The sequence below is a fragment of the Artemia sp. Qi Xiang Cuo genome, chromosome 17 (genome assembly GCF_049724085.1).
Source record: "Artemia sp. Qi Xiang Cuo chromosome 17, ASM4972408v1, whole genome shotgun sequence".
Classification (NCBI taxonomy): domain Eukaryota; kingdom Metazoa; phylum Arthropoda; class Branchiopoda; order Anostraca; family Artemiidae; genus Artemia; species Artemia sp. Qi Xiang Cuo.
Window position 1 is genome coordinate 46,774,300 of NC_142810.1, and position 17,540 is coordinate 46,791,839.

Here is a 17,540-nt window from a genome sequence, read left to right on the forward strand (position 1 = left end):
CCTGTCAGCTACAAATTTTGAGATAGCCGGTGTTTTGGAAATTGTTCAAAAATTAGATAACAAAAACGGCCCCCCCCCCCAGCCCCGAGGATAGGCGGTGTAAGTGTTGTCCTGGGGGCGTCTATGGTTATTATGAAAGGGACGCTCATATAAACTTCAGAGGGGGCTCATTTGATTGGATATTGAAAGTTCTAGTTCAATTTTCAAGAGTCAAAAGATATCCGAGGGCAACTAGCCCCCACCCCTACACCCTTTCCCCCCAAGCCCATCCGATAAATTTTTTATAATAGCTATTTCATTAAAAATAGTTCAAAGGTCAGATAAGAAAAATTCCTGTGTCGACGGAACCCGTCAGGGCCCGGAAGCAGGCGTTATGGGTAATGCTCTAGGGGCATATATAGTTCTTATGGAAGGGATGTTCGTATAAACTTCAGAGAGGGCTCATTTGATTTGAAATTGAAAGTTCTTGTTCACTTTTTAAGTGTCAAATCAGATAGGAGGGCAACTAGCCCCCCCCCTCCTCCACACCCTAAATGCATCAGATAAAAATTTTGAGATAAACATTTTGTTAAAAATAGTTCAAGTTCTGATAACAAAAAACTCCGGTGTCGACACAGCCCCCACAGGGTTCGGGGGTAGGCGTCGTAAGTTATGCCCTTGGGGCATATATGGTTGTTATGGAAGGGATGCTCGTATAAATTCCTAGAGGGCTCATTTGATTGGAAATTGAAAGTTGTAATTCAATTTTCAAGAGTCAAAAAAGATTAGAGGGCAGCTAGCCTCCCCCCACACTCCAATTATTTTTTTCCCAGAGGCACTTCATATAGAAGAGGTCGTCTTATAAACTTCAAAGGGGACTCGTTCGATTAGGAATCGAGAGTTCTAGTGCCCTTTTTAAGAGTCAAAAGTGATCAAGGGGCAACTGCCCCCCAAGCTTTTTTTCCCCAAATACATCTTATAAAAAATGAGGTAGCCATTTTGTTAAAAATAGTTCAAAGATCATATAACAAAAACTCCTGTGTCGACCCCCCCCCCCAGAGCTTGGGCAGGCGCTGTAAATATTGCTCTGGGGGCATATATGGTTCTTATGGAAGGTTTGCTCGTATAAACTTCAGAGAGGGTTCATTTGAATGGAAATTAAAAGATGTAGTTCATTTTCTCAGAGAATAAAGATCAGAGGGCAACTAGCCCCTCCCGCCCTCCACGCCTTTGGGCGTATTGGAGGGATAAAGCCATCCGATAAAAATTTCAGGTGAACATTTTGTTAAAAATAGTTCAACCATCAGATATTACAACTCCAGGGTCGACACAACCCCCCAGGGCCCAGGGATAGGCGTTGTAAGTTTTACTCTGGGGATATAGATAGATAGATAGATATTTATTGCAAAACAAAAGCCTCTTTGGGCCATGGCAAAGACAAACACAGTTGCATAGAAAGTCAAAACACATAATAATAACATATATAACAATAACTAAACATAGCCCATAGCAAATAAAAATAAAATAACATAACAATTGCAGCACAAAAGCACACAAAATACTATAAAACTTACTCACATAATTACACGCAACGTCACACATAAAAATCATAATTATAATCCTGTGTTCAAAAGTCTTTATACAGGGCCATATACGCTATACATCAAATATAACAGGAAAACAAAAGCAAAACTCCCTTCAGCATTTTTTATTCCAAACCATAACAACTCTTTTTCACAATAGTTCCTTTCTTATCTTTAGTGCCTGATCAACAAATCTGCATAATCTACGCTTGAGGCTATCTACCGTCTGAGACAACATGCCCCGAAGTGAAAAATTACTTTCCCCCAAAATACCCTCCCTCAAATCAGTAAGCCCCTGGCACCGGCACAGAAAATGGTCCAGATTTTCCTTTTCAATATTACAAATGGGACACGTGTACCTAAACGCCGGGAACCCCTTACCTCTCTCAAATACTTTACTCCTCCATCTTAAAGGCAAACAGTTGGCCCGCAGCTGCAACCAATATAACAAATACTTACTTGGCAAATTAAATTTAAAGTAAATCTCCTGGCCAGCACCTTTTTAACATCCTTAGAAACGCTTAACGTCTCGGATCTCTCAATTGCATTCCCCCATGTCTGTATCTCCTGATCTTCTAATCTTTGTTTAACTATTCCTATTATATCAATCTGACTTATGGCGGAACCTCTACCGTCGTTTCATATATATGGCAATCCTAATCTTCATAATAAGGATTTAACCCTAAACGGCCATGACCTCTTGCACCTTGAAACAAGCAGCTCTTCATAGGCCTCTCTAATAAATTTTCCTCGTGGTACTTGCACTATCTTCATCCCGAATCTAACTAACAGAACTAGCCGATGTATACGGAGCGAAAAAAGCCCTAGCTCCCCTTTCAAAAACTGGGTATGCGTAGTCCTATGGAGGCCGAAAAGCCTTTTGTATTAAGTTACCTGAAGGGTCTCCAGCTGTTCTGCTGCTTCCATCCCCCATAATTCCCCACCATAATGAATAACTGGCATAATCTTCGTCAAAAATATTCTGTTATGCATTGCTAGACTTTTAATACCCATAACTGTACCCTTCCTAAAAACCATCGATATAGCCGCTTTCCCCCTTTTTACTGACTCTTTAATGTGGGCACACCAACTACCATTATTTTGAAATACAAAATCTAAATATTTTGAATTTTCAACTATCTTTATTTCGTCTCCATTAAACATAAACTTACCATTACCTTCTTCATCCTTTCTTTTACCAAAAATAACTATTTCTGTCTTCTTAACAATAAGTTGGAGCTTCTTCAGATCTAAGTAATCTGCAACATGATCTAACAAAATCTGTAATTCATGTGCAGACTTAGCTACAAGAACGCAATCATCAGCGAAAGGCAAAACTGAAAATAAATTTTGAACCAAGACCCACTGTCGGAGCCCACCTTCTTTCCAAAAACTGAACTATATCATTTATAAAAATAGAAAACAAACGGGGGGAAAGAGCACTACCTTGTTTTACCCCTTTACGGTTTCTATATACTCTAGAAAAGCCCTGATCTATTACCTTTACTACCGCCTTCGTTCCGCAATACATGCTAGTAACTAACCTCACAAAAATACTAGGTAAACCTGTACTTCTCAGAGTATCTACCAAAAGCACCCTCTCAACATTATCAAAAGCTTTTCTTAGGTCTAAAAAAGCTGCATATAGACGGCTATTCCCTGTTCCATACTTATCGACTAAAGCTCTAAGCACAAATGCCCTGTCTGCTGTACTATAATCTTTCCTAAATCCTCCTTGCTCTTCATTTATAATCTTATTTTTATCTAACCACCTATCTAGCCTCCTATCTAAAATATTTTCTAACACTTTACTAAAAACTGGTGCTAGAGCTATGGGCCTATAGTTATCATTCCAGCTAGGGTCCCCCTTCTTAAAAAGCAGTATAACAACTGAAGTCTTCCATAATTCTGGCCACTTACCTGTAGACACAATACTATTAAATGCTATAACTAATATCGACAAAAACACCGACACAAATTTTTTAACCACCCAGGCTGGTATCCCATCAAACCTGGTGCTGAACCTCCTTTCATCTTACTAACTACTTCTCTAACCTCCTCTCTTGTCACTTCCCCTACTAATTCATAATCATACTCCTGCAGCGGGAAAATACTTTGACCTGAACATGGCGACTGACTATCCTCTTCTAGCCCTTCACAGTCTCCTTCTAAATTCTCAAAATAACCAGGCCACGACTCCGGTGAAGTCGTTCGACCTGAAATATTAGTTCTTTCCTTTCCCATTCTACTTCAAAATTCTTTAACATTCCCTAGTGTAAAATCCTCCATCATCTTTTTCCTTTCTAAACTATCCCATTCCCTAATTTTCCTCTTCAGCAATATCTTATATTCCCTATTCTTAACTCTATAAAAATTCAACGCTTCTAACCGCAATTCTTCATCCTGGCACTGCCTAACAATTTCTAATTCCGTTTCTACCTCCTGCTTTAACCTTCTACATTCCTCGTCATAATATCCTTTATCTCCTGATTTAAATTTCCTTTCTACCGCTTTACTAGACCACTGGTGCACTAACTCACATAACTCGGCAAGGACTTCCTCAGCACCGCAATCTAGATTTCTAATCTATCCATTACTTCCGGTCTCGCTGTTATCTCATTCATATTATCAATTTCTTTATTATTCCAATCTTTTTTTAACGGTTTTGGAACTCTAACCTTCTCTTGACCAACTGTCTCATACCTCTTTCCAATACCGCTCCTCTTACCTTCAACCTCTAAACCCAACTCTAACTTAACTTGCCAGTGGTCTGAACCAACTGACTGAAGTACCTCAACACCAACTGATTGAGCTGCAAGCCCACTGTCAACCAACACATAATATATCAGACTCGGACGAGCTCCCGACATACAGGTAAACTCCCCTACTCCCCCATCAGTTCCAAATCTCCCATTCCCAATTATTAGACCATTCTCCGAGCAGAGCTCCAAGAGCCTTCTCCCCCAACAATTCACCCTCCTATCCATATCTCTGCTACTTCTAGGCATTCCATACTCAGATGGAACCAAGTCAGGCACTTCTCGGAACGAGACACTCTCCATTTCTAATAAAGCACCCGTATAAGCGTTAAAATCCCCCATAACAACAAAAACATCCTCTATAAAATCCTTTCTTAGTCTACTTAACTCTTCAGCTAACACATCCCATGTTTCCTCTCTATTATAGGAACTATTCTGAAGCGCTATATACACAGATCCTAAAGTCATCCATTTATTTCTCACTAACTCCAACCGTACCCAAAGAATGTTCTCTGAATTACTAGCAATTCTATGATAACAGCGGAAACGAGCTTTACTTAGTAACACGGTTATCCCTCCATAGCAGCGCATGTTTCCAGCTGGCTTTCGCGCAACATGCTCAACACTAAAACCGTCGAATATCGGAGGGTCACTTGCGCTATGCCATGTTTCAACTAACCCTATAATATCGATTGACTTTAAATCTTCACTAACCTGTTTCACTTTATTGTTCACACCTTGTACGTTCCAGGTTACTAAACTTATTCGATGTATATGGCCGGGTTTTTCCTAGTCACTGCGTACCTGTCGCTCTTCGGTATTAGTTGCATAAAAATCTGAATCTTCCGGAGTAATGCGGTAATAGTCACGATATCTGTTACTATAGGGGATACCTCCACAGGGGCCCCTCGGCACGTACCGACCAAATCTATTTGGCCAACCTCCCGTGGGTGACACTTGCCTGGAGACAGTCCTACTGTTTCCCCTTGATTGTTCTTCAGGACTAATAACTTCCGATAATTTTCGCGTCTTCTTATCATTACCCTTTAATGGAGACCTCGCTAAAATAGTGTCTTTATGGTAGGTTTTACTGCCAGTAGGTACGGGGTTATTCACATCAACTTCAACTACTGTTTCCGCATCGCTATCCGACATTGTTGCATCGCTACCCAAATTGTCTTCCGCATTTCCTCGAATAATAACTTCGCTGCTCTTATTAATGGCGCCTGCAGTAGGTGCTCTTGCCTTTTGCACTTTTTGCGTGGTGCGCAGAGTCTCCTTTATAACCTTATTCGATAGTTCATCATATTTAAACATAACATCGTTCACATAGAGTTTGACACCCCTGAAATAGGCAGAATGACCTTCAGAGAGAGCTTTATTCATTTTTACTCTGAGGTACTTTCTAGCTTCACGCTGGGCGGGGCTATAATCGGGTGCAGCAGAAAGTCCATATTCTCGTAGAAGTGGATTTCCCCTTAAAATCATATTTCTTACATCCATCGAATTCAGCTTTAGCACAATAGGACCCGCCTTCAATCGGAAAGAGTCTCTTACATCACTGCGGGTGAGGCGCAAATTGGGAATTACGTCGTTCAAAACCTTCATAATCTCTTCACTAAGGGTATACCTTCTTGGATCCACCGCCTCAAAGTTGTAGATTATAACATTACTGCGCCGCGACTCATCCTCTAAACGGTCAGCTCTAAACGTGGCTGACTGTAAATTTTGGCGAACCAGTATCAATTCCCTTTTCAGTTTCTCGTTAGCTTCTGCGTTCGATTTTAGCTGAACATTCACTTGTGCTAACTGTGCCTCGACAGAAGTTACACTTTCCACAAGTTTTGGGAGAGCGTCCATTTTTGATGTCAATTCCGGCAGCAAATCCAGCTTAAAATTTATCTCTTGTAGAAACTGACTATTTATTGTCGAATCACCTCTATCCGCTTGCATTGTAAGAATAACTAATCAGTGACGTCACAGAGTAATAACAATCCAGTCAAAAAATCCAATCTCCGATATTTGAGTACATTCAGGTAATTGCGTAAGATTTAATCCTTTACAAAATTGTGTCACTCTTTAATCCTTTACAAAATATATGTGACCTTCACTGGCGGATGCTGAATGAGACCTATATATGGTTCTTATAGAAGTGATACTCGTATAAACTTCAGAGAGGGCTCATTTGATTAAAAATAGAAAGTTCTAGTTCACTTTTAAAGATTCAAAAGAGACCGAAGCTTAATCTTGTCCTCCCATGCCTTTTTTCCCCAAACCCGTCCGATAAAAATTTTGAGATAGATATTTCGCTAAAAATATTTCGAACATTAGATTAATCAAAACTCTGAGGTTGATACAAACCCATTTTTTTCCGTTTGATATTGTTACTTTGATACCAGTTTTGTTACTTTGATGAACATTTGATTTTTTTAAAGTTTGATTTTTAAATAAGGAATTTTTAAAAACTTGAAATTTTGTGCAATCAAAAACGAACAAAAATTAATGAAAAAAAACTTTCCAAAAAAGAAGTTTTCTCAACGAAAAGTAAAGGCCATTTTAAACTTAAGCTCAGCAGATACAAATACCTTTTAAAATTCAGACTCAAAACGACCAGAAATTGCTAATAAAGAATAAATGAAACCCAAACGAACAGAAATTAAATAAACAATCATAGCAAAAACATACAAGAAGTAATAATATAAATGAATAAATAGATCTTAAAGCGAGTAATGCTTAGATTGAATATGAATATCAAGCTTAAAACGAAAAAAAAATCATTTTCCTATTGAAGCATAAATGTAACTGAAACGAACAGAAATTAAATAAACAATCAATTATTAATAAATAAATCTTAAAACGAGTGAAACTTAAATTGAATATGCAAATCAAGCTTGAAACGAACAAAAATCACCACAAACAAGAGTTTGGGTATGCCCCCTTCTCACTGTAAAAGTCTAAAACATACTGCGTCATTGGCGCTTTACTGAAAACTATATGCGTCTTGAACAGTCTTGGAAAGTATAAACAACATCAAATTGAATATTTGATGTATAATGATATTAATTGTTGAAGGATCCATCAGTTCAAGAATTTATTTCACTGTAATTGTATTTTTATTTTCAATACTGTAAGAACTGGAAAAGAAAATATTTGTAGTATAATCCGTTTTCAGTTAAGCGCCAATGGCGCAGTAGGCTTTTGGTTTTTATTTACAGTTAGGAAAGGAGGCAGTATCCAAACTCTTGTTCGTAGGGAAGCTATATTCGTCTTTAACAACTTTAAAAAGAGCTAATAAATTAAACTGAATATTTGATGCATAATGATACTAATTGCTGAAAGCTCATCAGTTCAAAATTTTACTATAATTTTAATATTTATTTTCAACATTAAGTACAAAAGAAAACATTTGTGATATAATTCGTTTTCAGTAAAGCGCCAATGACGCAGTAGGTTTTAGGCTTCTGCAGTTATACTATACCCATACTCTTGTTTGTAGTTATTTTTATTCGATTCAAACTTGATTTGCATATTCAATTCAAGTTTCACTCGTTTTAAGATTTATTTATTAATTTACATTAGTATCTATTGTATGTTTGTTTGCATTGTTTCTTTATTAATTTCTGATCTCTTTAAGATCTATTTATTCATTTATAATATTGCTTGTTTTATGTTTTTGCTATGATTGTTTATTTAATTTTTGTTCGTTTTGGGTTTCATTTATTCTTTAATAGTAATTTCTGGTCGTTTTGAGTCTGAATTTTAAAAGGTATTTGTCTGTTGAGCTTAAGTTTAAAATGGCATTTACTTTTTTTTGAAAAACTTATTTTCCCGAAAGTTTTTTTCAATTAATATATATATATATATATATATATATATATATATATATATATATATATATATATATATATATATGTATATATATATATATATATATATATATATATATATATATATATATATATATATATATATATATATATATATATATATATATATATATATGACCATACGTATGGTATAAGACTAAATATATAACTTTAAATGTAGAAAGGACTGCAATGTTAGTGTCCTTTCTCTATTATAATAATTTTAGGGGCTAAATTCTAATCGGCCGTATTAGGCTAAAATTAATAACAAGTTATTATTAATCATTGATGATGATTGAGTTCTGGAATATACGCTACATAAAATGAAGAGAGAATAATTGAGTCTAGAGAATCATGGGGCAGTTGAGTGATTAGAGAGCCATGACATAATTGAGTTATAGGAAGAAAACTGTTGAGAATAATTTAGTCCTGAAACACACTCCACCTAAAGTAAAGAGAGAATAATCCAATCATGAGATAATTTAGTCATGAGGAGAGTATAACTAATGATAATTGGGCTCTGAAATAGAAACTTGCGTAGCTGTTGGCCTCTGGTGACTTGGTGCTACACTGAGTAGTAGTGGTAGGAGGAGGAACTCACCTTAAGGCTAAGTTCTTGGTTAGGATAGTAAATTGTATCGTGCAAAAAGGACCTCTAGTGACGCTGCAATGTGAATTCTCAAATGTGTGGCTAATTGGAAACAAAATGCTCTGAAGTCTGAAAATGCTCTGAAAAAAGGGATTTTTTGAATTTCTATTTAAAAATGATCATCGATGGTAAATTTTTACCTAAGCGCAAGCCGGAAGCGTTCATTTACTTGAAAGACAATTTTGCTGGAGGAATGAATTTTGCACTCTGATACAAAACAAAAGTGAACTGCATATTTGCTCAATGAATTCGTTTTCCTTCGTAACACTAAGACAGGCAAATATGGTTGCCTACTTTCTCTATCTACCCCAATTTTATCAAAATCTTCACTTTTGACCCCTTCACATATAATTTCCATTTTTTTCATTTTTCATTATGACTTCTTTCCATTTCTTTTCATCACTTTTTTTTTTCGTTTGGCTCTAGATCAGTGGCTTCCAACCGATTTGGGCCATGTTCATTTCCAACCGATTTAGCGTGATATTCTAGTTTTATTATTCAACATTTTGCGTGTATTCGACTGAGGGAAGCTTGAAAGGTCATTAACTTCGTATTTTTTTCGGGTCGTCCTCTAGGCATATTTTACACTAATAAAAAATCTTTTCAGAATACAAGACGTTTTATAAAGCGTATAAAGTCACAATGGTATTATGCATCTTTTTTACTCCTCAACTATATATGAATGTGACGTCATTCACATGATTTTTTTTTTCCACAATTAGCACTTTAGTGTAAAGTCAGCTGAAGGATGCACGTCCTGCCCCTGACTCACCAAAATATTGCCATGCTTTACCGGTTGGGGCTGCACACACGTCGGTAATCACGACCCTAGATGGATGGCCAAAAAGCATAATTTTTGGCAATCTGCCATCCTTCATCCGCCAACCGTGACCTGGCCCTCTTATTCTTGATTTCATTAGAATCAAATCACATTTATCTTACTGCTTACTCTATCATATACAATAAGACGTCAACTAAAACTGTCCTTTGACTATAGAATACCTAAGAGTTCTTTGGAAGAGTTCTTTTCTGTTGTAAAATGTGTAGGAATTAAGGTTCTAGTGACATGGAGTGTGCCTTTTGTCTTCTAGATATTATTTCTCTCAATAAAAATTTGTCTCCATTTTTTTATGATTTTGACATTGCAGCAATTCAGTATTATTTTTAAACGTTATTAGAACGTTGGTTATCTGAACGTTTGGCTTCTTTCAACACACTTTATTTAATATTGTGACTGTGACAAGACGTCAATAGGAAGTTTCAATTATTTTTCAACATGTTCCAACGTTTCAGTATTGCGACTTTGAGTTGACTATTATCATTACAACGTTCCAACTTTTTTGGGCACGTTTTAACGTTTCAATATTGTGTTTTGATATTCAATAGTGGACGCTACTTACTGGTTTAGCGACAATATCTTTTGTTGTTAGAGCGTTTCAATGCGTTTTTTGTGTTCTTTGTGTCTTGGTTGTTCTTCGTAAATTATTTTGGGCAAATGCCTAGAAAATATGGGTTATTACCATCCCTGAAAGAATGCGTTGTTTCTTATGTTCCTGTAATCTTAACAGTTCTTAGCATTGATTGTGATTCAAATTTATCGATTTATCCTTATTGTCAACAGTTCACACAAATAACACAACAAAGAAATAAAAACAGACTCTATTAGAAGGATTTCTGATTTTTCTTCTTTTTTTTTCTTTTTTTTTTTTGTTGTTGAAATTTCAAATTTGTTATCACAGGACTGTAGTCAAGTTATTTTCTGTTTATTTAATAGATAAGTGTATGTGATATAAACATAAGTTTGATTGGCGATTTATGGTAATTGGCTAAAGATAATCAGTAATTGGTTTATCAGGCAATAAATTGAGATGTCCAGACAAGGTTTAATTTAATTTTTTTTTTTATTGCGCTTAATTTTTAGTGTGCTCGATTTTAAAATGTTGATATTCTGAGACTTAAGAGCAAAGACAGGTATATACGTAGGAGTGTCAGTTTGGGGGGGGGGGGGGGCAATTTTCCCCCGGTGATTTTGAAAATACTTTTCTTTTGCATCTTCGCTAGAAATCTGAAATAAAAATTCTTTGCCCTTTCCTATCTTTTCGTGGATTGGCCTCTCTGTACATACCCAGGAATAAATGGGACAGGAGATTAAGTTTGAAGAAAAATTGAGAATTGTATGGAATCATTGGAAATGTATAATTTTCTAGAGCTCTAGTCTCCCACCCCGCGTAAATAGATTTAGACAGAGTTGACAATTTTGGACTACCTTAATAGAAGCCTCGGTCAGAGGTGCGTATATTCCAAGTTAAATAGTATCAGGAAGGTTTTCTCCTGGGGTTATGAAAGGATGCGTAATGTCGGAAAAAAAAAAATCCTTTTAGGCCCAAAAAATCTGATCTTCTTGTACTTAGTTCCTCCATCCCAATGATTCCCTGGAGGGTGGTTGGACACAGCTTAAAGAATAGAATCAACCCCCCCCCCTTCTTGCAGTTCGGCCGTCTAAAATAAAAGTATATTCTTTAAAGAAAATAAAAAGTTATGATTAATTGTATCTTGAAGTAATATGGTTGCCAGGAAAATGATGGTGGATTGAAAAGTTGCCAGATGAGGGATATTTCATGCGATTTGCCTGATGACCAACTGATGAATTTTGCCAGGAAGCATTTCCGACAAACAATACGAAATAGGTTATCTAGTGATTTTGCTGACAACATTAATGGATGGAACAGAGCCGAAAACTATACATAGCAAATCTAACCCAAAATTAATTTTTCCAAATAGTGTGTTTTGATATTTTGTGGCCAAAATATGGTTTGAATCATTTTTATGCTTTATTTCTTCGTGAATACTGCTTTATTTATGGTTGATTTATAGATCAAGTAATAAATAAAAATGTGGGAATTCGTATTCTTTTCAAATGAAACTTTCAGAGCTTTAAACGCAGACCAATGGTCTGCGTTGCGCAGGTACCGATATCTTGATTCAATGCCTTCGACAATGCGTGGTTGGGTGCAAATCATCCGACTCTTCCCGTGTTTTTTTCCCCAGATTTCTCCAGATACCCATTTAAAGCTGGGTCGACTCAGGCTGAGCTTACAGGGTCAAACCATTTCCCCCGTTCCAAACCAAATAACCAGCGCCACCAGGACTCGAACCCCTGAACCCGGGATTCTAAGTCCGGAGCGCTAACCACTCCGCTAAGACGGTTCATACCATTTTTAAATAAAAGCCGTGCAACTTTCTAAAACATAAACCTAGATGTTTTTGCTTCCTTAATTTAAATGTTTTTCTTTAAAATGTTTTAAATGTTTTTCCTTTGCTGTAGTTTTTGGCTCTCCTTAAATTCACTGAACTAAATTAAACCTTATATTCCACTTACTGAAATTTCATGAAATATACTAATTTACGTTAAATGATTAATCATTTTGAAGCTTTTTTTGTAAGGGATAACTTTCGAAAAAAGATATTAAACATATTTAACAACATTAAGCGCATAATGAGTGCCTGATGTGCCACTGATCCTTTACCCGGATCAGCCATTTGATTCTGTGTATGAGTATTCATTTGATGACTTTGAAGACATCAGATAGTTTTGATGGAATACCTCAATCAGAGAGACGGTTCTAAATACCATTTACTTCTTTTGATGAATTTACGCTTCCAAATTCACGTCCTATCCACATAGTGCTAATGACTCCTGGCTTTGCGGGCTCTTAAAATAAAATCTTTCAAATACCAGATGTCTTTAATGGAATAACTCACCGAAAGAGATGGTTCTAAATACGTTTGCTTTTATCAGATGACTTTATCCTTCCAAGTCCACGTCCTATCTACAAAATGCTAACGACTCCTCTCTTAACGGGCTCCTGAAATACAATCTGTCAAGAACCAGGTTACTTCAATGTAATAACTCGCAATCTGATCTTTCATTTTAAGGTGCGAAACGGGGGAGCTTTTTGAGTTAGTTGAGGCTGGCTATTCCAAACAGGACGATAGGAAGTCAAAGGGGTAATAGCTTTTTATTGAGGGAGTGAAAAGAATTTGAGCATTACTCAAGATCCAATATTTGTTAGGAGCGCAGGATTGTGATGCTCCTATGTTCAAGGACATTGGGGTGTTTTTTTTTTTTTTTCTGTTTGCTACTTTCATTTTGTGATATTTATTTTCTCGGATAGTAGTTCGTTAGCGTGTGCTTTGAAAAAGGCTAATTGCCTGTTTTGGCGGAGAGCCGAGACACGAGCTATGTTTCCTTTTGAATTAATCTTTTGTATGAAATCTTCAGACCTTTCCTTCACTTTGAAAACTAAATATCTCTGTTTGAAAATCTTTGCCCTTAGTGAATTTAGATAGAGAAAAGGGTTCCTGATTGAGACCGATTTTAGGGCTTGGGTTATAATTTTTGGTTACTCTAATTGTTGGTTGCTGTGGTCAAAGTTGCCACAGACATTATACAATATATTTATGTTTGTTATATGTTTGTCATCTAACTCTTCTGTTTTGTTCAGGTATCAGCTGATGTGTCAATGTTTTTCTGCCCAACCAGAGGGTCGTCCACCTGTTGAAAACATAATTGCAAACCTTTCTGGTCTTCATGCAGTAGCTATGAGATCCGATGTTGATTTCGACACTCGCTGGGATAGACTGCAACGTCAATTCTCGGCGTTTAGTGATGGCGCAAGCGCCGATGAAAGCCTCTTTGGCATGCCTAATTTTGAAGAGTCTTTAAAAGCTGAGCATTCGAAAGCCAGAGTAGCTAGTGATGATGATCTGGCCTATGCAGAAAAGGTCAATGAAGCGTTAAGGACGTTGGATCAAGCCCTTAATGGAGAAGAAGAAGGAATTAAGCCGAAGTTTGATTTGGGATTAGCGGTTTTAAGTAACCCCTTCGGCCCCACTACTTTAGAGACCCAACAGCTTGATAGTTTGACTCCAAGTTATTTAGAAGTGGAAGAGCGTGCCGAGCGGGGGGAATTTGAGAATCTCGTACGTGAAAAATCTAGATCTGTTACTGACTTAATGACATTGACTCATGTTGAAAATGGTTCTGAGTTAAGCTTAAGTTTTAGTGATAAGGAGCCTCTACTAGATAAGGAATTCCCTGATAAAATTAGTGCATTAAAATTCATCGTCAATACTAGTGATACAGTTTTGAATAGTAGTTATTTTGAAAGCCCAGTGCGTGACAATGTCCTCACGAGTACACCTCAGGGCTCATATCATGACATTAGTGATCAGAAAGATTTCTCATCTATAAATCTTTCTATCTCAAGGCAGGATATTGATATTCCAGATTTATTGGAAGTTTCCCCTGAAAGACGTAGTGAAATTCTAGATCTGATTAGCAATGCCCCTGAACTAAGTTTTAAGATTGAGAATGATGTAGGTTGTGAAGATAGCTGTGAACAAGTGTTGCCATCTTGTGAAATGGAAGGTTCTAGTCACGTGATTGAAATTAATTATAATGCAGGGAAACCTTTATTGACCCCCATTTTAGAGGAATCCCAAAGTCTCTCTTCAGAGTCCAGCTTTAAGGAGGTTGGCCATAATCAAAATCATGATGCAAAAGAAGTTGGGGAAGATTTTGTCTCCGATTCTTTAAAGAAAGTCTCTTCATTGCCAAAGACCTATTATGGAATAGAAAATTCCAAAAATTTAAGTTATTTAGAATCAAACCCTAAACCTCCTTCGTCTTCTAGCCTCCATAATGATATGATTAGTAATTATTCTGTAGAGCCTATTACAGAGAGGCAGTCAAGTATCAGTCTGTCCCTGAAAGATGCTGATGAAAATGCAAAAATTACGGATGGGGAATTTTCATCTAAAATGCCGACAGATAATATTCCTACAGAAAATATGGTCATAATCCCAGAGTTCTCTAGTAACGAAATTTTTACTCCCGGCTCTTTACCTCAATCACTTGATGACGCTGATACTGAATCTTTTGAGAATGAGCAGCAAAAAGCTAAAGATATTTCCACAGTTTTGAACAATACGTGGACTGTAGTTATGTCAAATAAAAAGAATGCAAACGACATTTTATCTACAGTTTCTTCAGCAAAGGAGCTATTGCTTCAATGTGAGTCTACGACTCTTGGTGAAATGAAATTTGTCGCTGATACAGTGCCCTCTAAAGCAAATGATGACAACCAAGAGCACATCGTAAAAATCCAAGCCGTAGTCTTGGGTGAGCTGGAATGTGGTGAGGAAGAAGTTTCTAATTCCAAGGAGAGATCTTGTTCACCAGAAAGTGGTGATGATTTCACGGAAAGCAAGGATTGGACAAGTGATGTTTCAAGTACTGATGATGAATGTGAAACAGCTGGAGATGGTAGTATATCCACCGGTGCTATCTTTATCTGGAAGGTATCTATTGAATTTTCCAATTAAAAAAAATGTATCAAAGGTTGTTAAATTAAATTAAATCAAAATAAATTAAAACAAAATTGTATCAAAATTTGTTGGCTATCATAAACCATTTTTTATAATGCAATCAATAAGTTTACTTTTCGTTGTGTGCTCATCATAAAAAGTTTGCCTGAAAAGGCCATCATGAAAATTTATTGTTTAGTTGTCAAATTTTGTAAAGCAAACAACAATAAAAAATGATATAGAAAAATATGCATTGCTTTTTAATATTATAATATAACTAAAAAACATATAATACAATAACTATTATAATATAATAATTGAGGACATTTTTATAATAGTTAATAATTATTATAACCTATATAATAATTACGTATGCTATATTAGAATGTGTAAAATTACAGTATAATTATAATATACTAATTGTTATTTAAAACATAAACCACATTTAAGAGGATTCGATACCTTAAACATCATTTTGTGAGCCTCAACGTTGGCTGACTGTCTCAAAGCCAATGGGTCTATTAGCCAATTCTTTCAGGGGACTACTTAACATTAAAACCTATTAAGAATTTGTGATTTTATTATGAAATTGGATCGAAAAGACAATGTTATTTTGTCGGCAAAGTTTTTAATCAAAGCGGGCCGCACCACAGAAAATTCGAAGAGCTGTCAAATTGCTCAAATGGCATTTCTTTTGAGGTGTTTTTTGGCATTTTCCTAGCAGGTATCCTTACCTTAGATCCTCCTGTGCCTCCAGAGGCGCTTAGGGCATCCAAGAAGAGTCGCAAGTCATCTCTCATCGCTGCAGCCGTCCAAACATCTTCCCATTCAGGTTGGATTGAGGCATTGAGGTTTTCGAGGTCAGCCCGGTAGCTGCGTTGTAGGGTATTTATGGGGCGTCCTATTCTTCTGGTACCGCGTGGCTGCCACTGAAAGACGACCTTCGGTAGTCGAGTTTCGGACATGCGGATCACATGACCAAGGTATCTCCACTTCCTATATTTGATCACTTTACTCTAGCAGGTATACTAGAACGTTTTTAGGGACAACCCTTTCCTGAATTTTAGCAAGAAAATTTTGCTCCGTTTGATCGAAAAGACAAAATTTACACTTCCTAATGACATAAGTTTCTCCAAAACTAGAAATATCTATCTCCAGCACAAAACAAGAGAAAGTTGCAAGGGTTTTCGAAGATTTCAGGGAAAGTATATGTCGGCTTTTAGTTTTCTGCCGTTCATTCGAACCTCTTATCCAAGACTTTTAGAATGTAGCAACACCCCTCGATAAATGTTAACTGATTCGACTACAAAAACTAATAAAGTTTTTAATGGACGATTTAGGCAGATTTTTTACGATATCGAATTCCCTTAAGATTTTTTTTTTTTTTTTTTTTTTTTTGGCTTTTTTTAAATCACAGTTTATATAATTATCCAGTATTATATTTACCTATCTCACCCATTATAAAAACCGGGACCAAGGTGCGAGTGCTCCAGAGAATGTTTTTGCAGATGGAAACATAAGCGGCATCAGATCTTTTCACGGGTAGACAAGTCAGACGCGAAACAATCGGAAACAAGTAGATACCCGCTATTACGAATAATGCATTTTGTTGGAAACAATCGGAAACAGACTAACCCGCTAATGCAGAAAGAAGTGGGAGGAGCTTTTTGTTCGTACCGAGAATGAAGACCAGAAATGATCTGCGATAAACTTACTGGATAATTCTATAAACTGTGGTTTAAATGTTTGAATATGAGGAATATAGTGTAGAGTAATTTAGTTCATTTATAAAGTTTAATGCGAAGATACTCGACTAGAAAAGATTTAATAATTTGCTTTCATTTTACAATGTATATAAATTGCAAACAAGGAAAAATATAGGCTAAGATATCATTCTGGTTGAGCTATCGATCAGGTTAATAGTTGGTGATTAGTTTAAAAGTTAATAGTTGTTAATTTAGGCTAGTAGTTGGCAATTTAATAGTTGGTTAATAGTTGGTGATCAATTTAAAAGTTAATAATTGGTAATTGAATTTAATAGTTGGTAATTAATTAAGGACTCGGAGCCGAGTCCTAGCCGAGTGGATTGGTACGCTGCATTTAATATTCTCTGTCCGAGAGGGCGAGGGTTCGAATCCTAGTGTATTCAATAATTTGGTTTGAGACGGGGATCAGTGACGTGACTCTTTACGCTCGTCTTGAATCGAGCCAGCTTCAAATTGGTGCATGGATAAGTTTGACGAAGGTGACCTGGTCAAGTGTGCAGAATTGCACGGTGGCTGGTCCCCAGCCTCTCATTGTAACTTTCTATTGAAGGGTGGTTAAACAAAGATCA

General features: G+C 36.5%; 1 protein-coding gene across 1 annotated transcript in view; it reads left to right on the forward strand.

The window, feature by feature from the left end:
* Positions 1–17,540, forward strand: part of LOC148942264 (uncharacterized) — a 109,508-nt gene that overhangs the window by 50,367 nt on the left and 41,601 nt on the right. The window contains exon 7 of the mRNA XM_089103408.1: positions 13,342–15,199. Within this exon, the coding sequence (XP_088959534.1) occupies positions 13,342–15,199 (1,858 nt within the window). The remainder of the gene's footprint in view (positions 1–13,341; positions 15,200–17,540) is intronic.